This window comes from Muntiacus reevesi, chromosome 18 (genome assembly GCF_963930625.1).
Source record: "Muntiacus reevesi chromosome 18, mMunRee1.1, whole genome shotgun sequence".
Lineage (NCBI taxonomy): Eukaryota > Metazoa > Chordata > Mammalia > Artiodactyla > Cervidae > Muntiacus > Muntiacus reevesi.
Window position 1 is genome coordinate 32337598 of NC_089266.1, and position 8308 is coordinate 32345905.

At 54.3% G+C, this 8308-nt stretch overlaps 1 protein-coding gene across 1 annotated transcript; it reads left to right on the forward strand.

Moving 5' to 3' along the window:
* Positions 1-2138: 2138 nt before the first annotated feature.
* TMEM238L (transmembrane protein 238 like) lies at positions 2139-2378 on the forward strand. Its single transcript, XM_065910715.1, has one exon. It carries the CDS (start codon positions 2139-2141, stop codon positions 2376-2378), a length of 240 nt encoding a protein of 79 aa, XP_065766787.1.
* The last annotated feature ends 5930 nt before the right edge of the window (positions 2379-8308 follow it).

An 8308-nucleotide genomic window follows, 5' to 3' on the forward strand; every position in this document is an offset into this window, starting at 1 on the left:
TTTATCACTTGAACAAAGAATTGATGCCTTCATCAGTGTTGCTGGAGAAGACTCTTGAGAGTTCCTTGGACAGCAAGGAGATCAAACCAGTCAATCCTAAAGGAGATCAAGCCTGAATATTCACTGGACAGAGGAGCCTGGTGGATTTCAGTCCCTGAAGTCGCAGAGTCAAACACAACTGAGCAACTAACAGTGAACACAGGTGTGCCTCTGTGAACCCAAGCTCCTAATTTACTCTTCCTCAACCCCCAATCCCACCCTCCCCACACCAGCTTCCCTTTGGCCCCACACGTCAGACAGAAGAATGGTAACCAACCATTTAGGCGGCCCAGGACTCAGAGACCTCCCGGCAGCCAGAAATTTTCCCACTAAAGTTGCTGTTCACACACACGTCCACAGGATGCTGCCCAGGAGCCTGGGAACCTGTGGACAGGCAGGCGGGGACACCAGCCTGGGGCTGCCCACCCCCCCCCCACCAGAGGCCCTTCTCCTGCCCCTAAAGAGGGCAGGGCTGTCCCTCAGCGAGTTTCCCAAGAGACTCTAATCAAAGCTGGGGACAGCAGACGGGAAGAGCCGCTGCTTCTCCCGCCCTGGGAGGTGTTCTTGTGTCCTGGGATGTGTTCTGGGGTAGGTACCTAATCCCTCCTGAGGACAGACTGGGGAGACAATGTGGATACAGGGTGGGGGCTTGACTTTAGCGATTTCTCGAGATGCTGATGTTCTGGACTGGCTCCCTGACTTTGGTCAAGTCTTGTGTTTCAGATCCTAAAATCTATAACTTATAACACTCTCTCTCCTCCGCGATGCTTTTCACCTGAAGGTTTCTCACTCATCCTGCTTAGTTTACTCGTAGAAAACTAAATTTGAACCCCCCTAGATTTATTTTCATCCACATGCAAGCATGTGCTCAGTCACTCCAGTTGTGTCTGACTCTTTGTGACCCCCGTGGACTGTAACCCACCAGGTTCCTCTGTCCGTGGGATTCTCTAGGTAGGAACACTGGAGGGGATCGCCTTGCCCTCCTCAAGGGGATCTTCCCAGCCCAGGGATCGAACCCATGTCTCCTGAATCTCCTGCATTGCAGGCAGATTCTTTATCTTCCCAGAGCCATCTGGGAAACCATTTTCATCCACAGGAGAAGGTCAAAGAAAAAGTAGAAACGATTTCAGTATAGTGTGTTTCTCAGCTGACACTTGCTTCTCCACCCTGGGAGGGGCTGGGTGATAAGACACCCCTGTTTCACACGTAACCCCTCAGGATCACAGGCAGCGGCCCCAACACCGAAAGCAAACGGGGCGTCAGTCAGTCAGGAAAACACATACTGCCAGAGAACCAGGTAAACATTTCTTGCTCAAGGCCTGGAGTTGCCTTCTGGCCCACACCCAGCCCACCCAGATTGAGGCCATGCGTCCCCGCCCTCCTTGGTGTCCTTGCCCCGTCCTCCCAGTCCGTTCCATCGCCACCCCTCCCCAGGATCTGCCTTCAGGCCAAAGGGCTGTAACCAGCCCAACTCCAGGCAGCTCAGGCCTGGGGGGCTTCAGAGCAGAGAATCTACAAGACACACAGGCATTTCCTGCTGCTGACATGGACTGCTTCTTACAGCACAATTTCAAGATCTATTTACAAGGACAAACCCTCTTCTCTAAATTTTACACGAAGCCTCCCGTCCCCGCCCAGAAGAGTAGGGCAGAAGGCTGGGTGGGGGTGGGGGGAAGCCCCCAGCTGACCGCACATCTCAGGAGCCCAGGAGGACCCCCCCAGGACTGGAGAGGCCAGGGGCCAGGACAGCCCCTCCTCCAGACCCAAAAGGGCACCCAGACTCCTCCCCTGCCACGCCATTCGTTCGGCCCCCCGGGGGACGACAATGTCAGGCTGCACCAGCGGTGATGTCAGACTGCTCCATCAGGGTCATACCTGAGCTATGAAACAGTTAAGAAATATCTTGCCCCACTGGCTGCCGCACTCATAAAGGGACATCCACCTGTACTTCCGTGTGGCTCCAGAAAGGGCGGCTCTCTCTCTCTCGCTTGCTCATGCCCGGCGGGGAGAGAAGGCAGCGGCTGGCAGCACCAACCCCTGCCCATGCAGGCCGGCCCGGGGAGCAAGGTTGGGCCCCTCCCGCCCCTGCCTTCCCAGCGATGCTCCTGGGGAAGCTGTGGGGAATGTGTAGCCTCGGACGCTGTGCTCTCTTCTTCGGCCTGGCCCTCCTGCTCGACGTCGTGGGCCTGGTCCTTCTGCTCGTGGGCATCTTCGCCTCCCTTGACTTCTGGGACTTCTTGATCTACACGGGGTCCCTGATCCTGGCTTTCAGCCTGCTCTTCTGGATCGCCTGGTACACCCTCAACATTGAGGTGCCTCTTGAGAAACTGGACTTGTAGTCTGGCCGTGGGCAGAGGAGGAGGACATGGGCTTCCAGGCAGGTGGAGGAGAGCGGGGGTATGCTGCCCAGCCAAGGACCAGGTGAGTGCCCCTGACTGGCCTGCGGGCCTGGCGGGAGGCTGGACCGAACAGAGGGGAGCCTGAAGGGACAGGTGGCCTGAGGACCACTTCGCGGCTGGGGACTCTGTCCACCTGGGTTCCAGCGGCAGGCACTTCCCTCCATGGGGACCCCTTTTCTCACGGAAACTGGAAAGGGGGTCTCCACAGACACTATTACTTTGGATCCACCACAATGGTCCTGCCATGTGGAACAGGAAGTTATCCCTTCAGCTTAGAACGTGGAGCAAGGCGCCCGCCTGGACTCTCTGTTTAGGAGAATGCTTGCTGGGGAGAACTTGAGCTCTGCAAGAGGATGGAAAGTTCCCTGATGGCTGCTCATGCCCTCACCTTGAGGGCTGCTTGCTGCCCGAGGAAGCGGAGCAGAACCTTCCAGGATGGCCCTTCTCATTTCCTTCCTCCCGCACCTGCCCAGATGGGACATTTGGAAGGGGTCAGGACCTGCCTCCACGTCCCCTCTCAGCGCACCTGCCTCCTCTCTCGGTGGTGCCCTCACCCCATGCTCCCAGGCAGCCAGCACCCCACCCAGCCACCCACCCCCAGCCAGCCTGAGAGACCTGGAAGCTGAGGGACTGTGACTGACCATTTCACCCCAGCTGGGCCAGCACTGGGTTGACCATGTGTAACCAGGGAGGCAGATATTTGTAAGGTGTTTCACGTGAACATGGAATGCAAAAGACAGAGCTAGTCTGGCCCCCACAACCCTGAACTACAAGTGGATAGCTCTCCCCAGAGGACTGAAGTTGGGGTCCTGGTTAGTTTGGTCATCATCTCCTCCTCCAGATGGGCTGGACCCTGCCCCTAGACACAGCTGGGCACTCCCTTTTGATAGCTGCATGGGAAAGCAAAGGTCATCTTTGGGTTGGAAGGAGGCAATAATAACTGTGTCTTTTCTGGGGGATTCTACCTGACCCTTGAAGAGGGGGAGGGAACAGTGATTTGGAGAGGTTTCAGGAGGGGAGGCTGAACTGTCCCCGGCAGGTGAAAGGACAGAGATGAGAAGTCAGAGCACCTGGGTCCTGCTCGCAGCAACACCACTTGTTTGCTCAGGAGGCATCATGCCTCAGTATTCCCTATTTACAATTCCACCTGTAAATTGGGGATAATGCCCTGCCCTTGTTGTTGCAACACAAGGATGTGTCAGGCACTGTGCAAGGAGCTGGGGATGCTGTGAAGAGTAAGACACACAAGCTCTTCTTTACCCTCAGGGAATTCTCATCAGGTGAGAGATAGACATGAGTCTAATAGCCTGACCAATGAGGCATCAATACAGTGACAGTCTGGTGAGGATTAGGAAGAAAAGGGATATTGCTCCTTGGGAATGTTCAGTAGAGAAATTGACCCAGAAGGTGGAGTCTTACAGAGGGAGGAGGTGGCTTGAGCAAAGATCCTGGGGTAGCAGGAGAGAGAAGAGAGCAGATTGATTGAAGGACAGGCAGCAAGTGCAGTGGAGGTTCAGGGCCCTGCGGCAGGGGGCGGCCAGACCAGGCAGGGCCTAAAGTCTTTTTAGTTGTGATTTCAAGAACAAGAAGTCATTAAGGAGATGTACGAAGGGGTAGGGACTTGACATGATTTGATCTGTTTCCAAAAGACCACCTTGGCCAAAGGCACAGATGACAATGTTGGTGACCCGTGCAAGCCCATCTGGGGAGTTCAGTTACTTGCCTAAACAACAAGGGGTCCCCAGTTCAGTCTCCTTGTCCTTCACATCCTCCCTTCATTGAATTGAAAGTAGTTCAATAACCCAGTGATGAAGACCACTGGTCAAGACTCAGACTGTCTAGTTTGAATCCAGTCTTGTTTCTTACTAGCTACAAGACCCAGGGCAAGTTACAGACTAGTTATAAACTAGTGATGACTCCGTGACCTAGTTTCCAAATCTGGACAATGGAGAGGGTGCTAATAATAGCCTCTATTTCAGAGATGATGCTAATGATATCCCCACCCTCATAAGGGTGCTGCAGAGATTAACTTCGTGTGCGTACAGCACCGTACGAGTGATAGTTGATGAAGCAAGGGGCCCTCCGATAAACCTGTGTCCTGATGCGGGTAGCCAGCCCATTACAGCGGGGTAGGACCTTCCTCGGAGACAGACATCCCTGAAGCCTTCCCGACCAATTCCTCAAGCAGCAGCATAAGGTGTTACAATTCCCCAGTGGATATGGGTGAGGGTCGCCCCAGAACTCCAGACTTCTGTCTGAGCTCAAAGGGACGTCAAAACTTGTGGGTCCACTGTGGCCTTACTGAACACAATCAGGCAAATATCTCCTTCACCGGTTCAGTCCCCAAACTCCGAGTTCTACAGGACCCGAGGGTCAGCTGGCCCTTCCACCCAGCTCAGCTTGGACCCTGCATCCCTGAGGGTATCTGGGGCCGCCCAGAGTTACAGGTTGTAGCCGGCCGGGACCCACTGTTCAGGGGCTGCTCACCACCCCCTGGAAGACCTCGGGCAAGTTATCTGACGTCCCTCTTGGAATAGAAGGTTTGGTCCCCAGGAGAGGTTTCAGATTGTTTCCTGCAGAGGCCGCTGGGGGCTGGGGCGGCAGTAGGCAGGCAGAATGCTCACAGTCCATCTACCCCACACACCAGAGCCGTGGGGTCCAGTATGAAGGCTCATACCAGACTTTGACATAAGACTTCGTGAATTTTAACCCAAGTTTGGTGCTAAAAGATATTTCTGAAACACCTCAACCCACCCACTTCCTTTCTGTGACCTGTGTCCCTGATGTTCTCTCTGACCATATTCGCAATTTATGGGCAGTTTATAACTGGCTCAGCCAGTTCTGCAGTCCTTGGAGTGGAGCAAAGGGAAGAGTGCATGCCCGAGAGGCTTGGTGGGGTGGTTGCTAGGACACCCCCACCCCACCCAGCCAGAGACCAGCAAGCAGGTAGCCCCCCAGGCAGCAGTCAGGACGGGGCAGGGTCACCCAGTCTCTAAAAGCTCCAAGACATTCCAGGAGTTTGGGGATGAGTGGCTCGTTTTTATTCCTCGACTATGTACCAAGTTGTTTTATAATTCCGTCACTCTATTTTCCAAAGCTTTGCTTGCTCCACGCTCTCCTGGTTGGGCATCTTTTGTGGATAAAGTTCCCACAAAGGCAGGGGAGGACGCATCCTTTCACAAGAGGGGGTGAGTTTACACTCCCCCCAAAATGCACACACACACACACCACACCCATGTACCCACATCCATGCCCTCTGCACGCATTCCCAATGTACACCCCCCTTGCGTCCCCTCATAAACATGCCCACAGGCACACACACTCAACGTGCATGCCAACCTCTCCCATCACACACACCCAACTCGCACACAATCTATCCCGATACACTCTCCCCACACACCTACACACACCCACATTCCTCACCTACACCTTCCATACACATCAACACCCCACGCACGCACACATGTCACATGTCCCTCACCCGCTACACACACACATTCACACACACATAAAAACCTCACAATCACAAGGCTTCCACATCCCATCTGCCCTGTTCACACACAAACAGGCCCTCACCCCTGCCATGCACATGCCAGAAAGACACCCCCACAGCAACAAGCATTTCCACCCCCAGCAACCAACGCCGAAAGGTGTGGAAAGGCGCCCAGCCCCGAGCCCTGGGAAGAGCACTTCTTCCTGCTCATAGGCTCTCCTCTCTGCCTCGGAGGGGCCAGTGAGGCTGCCAGGTCGACTCAGAGCAGAGCCGGCTGGAAAGGCCTGCCTACCCGTGCGGTGCGCGCTTTGGGGCTGCAGGAAGAGCTAAACTTTCTCTAAGTCCTGGGGGAAATGTTAGTCTAGAAGGAAAGAGCAAGCAAGTACACAAGGCCTCGAAAATGTACACGGAAGAAGCAGGGTCTCACAGAGGACTGGGGGAAAAGGAGGGTGACACGTGGCTTCAGCTTTTGGGTCCCAAGCAACCGATACGTGCGCGCTGGGCAGAGCCGACACTTGGGAAGGCCCAGAGGGAAGAAGAAGGTGGCCCAGAAAGGGTACGCAGACGCCGGGGACCGGGGTTCGGGGTCCTCACTGATGAACTTTAGGACGTTGAAAGCCAGATGAGGACCCTGGCACTTGGAAAGCAAGGAGGGACTTTTGATGACTCCGTGGTCTGGAGGGAGTCTAGGCTTGGCTAGGCTCTGATTGAGGAAGAGCAACCTGGTATCACTTGCAGCAGGGGCTGGGGTGGAGAGGCATGGAGACTGCAGGGGCGGGTTGGGGGGGGCATTTGAAAGCAGGGGCAATAACAAGAAACTGAACCAAAGTGATGGCTGCCGGGAGGAGGGGAGAGGGACAGAGACCCCGTGGGTGGACAACAGATGCCCAGGAGACATCCCAGTCTCCCTCAAGGGGGAGGGGGAGTGGTCGTGTCACAGGTTTCAGAAAACACTCCCACCGTGGAATCAGGAGAGGTCAAAGGAAGGCACAGGCTTGCTCAAAATCTGGTGTTTTCCTCTGCACATGCAGAGCTGGGGGTGCAGGGGATACTGATCAGCAGAACTGCCCAACAGACCTAGAATGTACAGAATTTTCACTCAGAAAGGGGCTCATACATGGAGTTGGAGGCAGGGGCTGAAGACAGGACTGTGGATAGGATTGAAGCAGGTGGGATGGCGAAGGAAAGGAAGGTGGGTCAGTATTCGTTGGGCTTGTCACTTACTTTCAAGACTTCATTTGATGCTTACAACTCTGTGGGTTTGGGGTTCAGATCCCCATTTTACAGGTGAGGAAATTGAGTCTCAAGGTAGTTTCAGGACTAACTCTGAAACTGTCAAGAGCAAGCACTAGAATTCACACTCGAGTCCAGCAGGCTCTGAGAACCACGCTTGTTTCACCATGTCCAGGCTTGAGTTGACAGGTTCAAGTCTCAGACTGATCTATTTCATCCTCATTTATTCGGTCCAGGTGCCATCTGATGGAGAAGCAGCAAACAGATGCCCTGTCTCTGCAGCACCTCCTGTAACAGAACCCATAGAAGCCAGAGGCTTTCAAAACACCCATCAGGATGTCCAGGGATGGCTATGAGGGCCAGGCTCCATCAAGACACCCGAACCCCTGCCCCTGGCCACTGGCTGACTGCTGCTGGTGCCCCAACTGTCTGTGAGGGTCTGGAGAGCCCCTAACATTGGCACAGTGGGGTTTTATGGCAATAGCTCCACTGTGGGCTTGGGCAGTCAATGAGAAGTCCCGTCTTCCAAGGCTCCTCTCATTAATGTCCCTTAAAAAAAAAAATTGGAACCAAGTATAGAAGTTCAAACGAGATTTCTGCGAGCATGCACCATGTGGAATTGCTGCTCCCTCGGCTCTTCAGACAGACTTTGTGAGATGGTCTACCTCACTCATCCTTCCGTGTCATCCAGTCAGCACGTGGGTGCATATTTCAGCTTGCCGACTGACAAGGCAGATGCAGAGCCAGTGCTGAGGGCAGGGGCCCACTTCCTCGGCTCTGGACACCGGGAACCACCAACGCTGCCCCCGACTTGCTCAGCTGGACCATGATAGGGGGGCTCACGTCAAGCTTTCGGTCAAATGAAACCCTCTGGGGTTTTTCTGACAAGCAAGCTGGGCTCCGCTGCACTGTCCTTGAGTCATTTCTTGATCCTAAGAGCAGTATTCTATTTTTATCTTGATTCAACTGCATCTAATTCAGTGCAACCCAACTAGAGTACCTGGATCGGGGCGGTGGGGGGGCAGGGGCGGTGGGGGGTCAATCTTCACAAGCTCATCATCACTAATTTATATTTTCCATGGTCTAATTTTGTACTTTTTATTTATTTCTTACCGTAACTGTGTATGTGTTTCTTAGAAGCTGC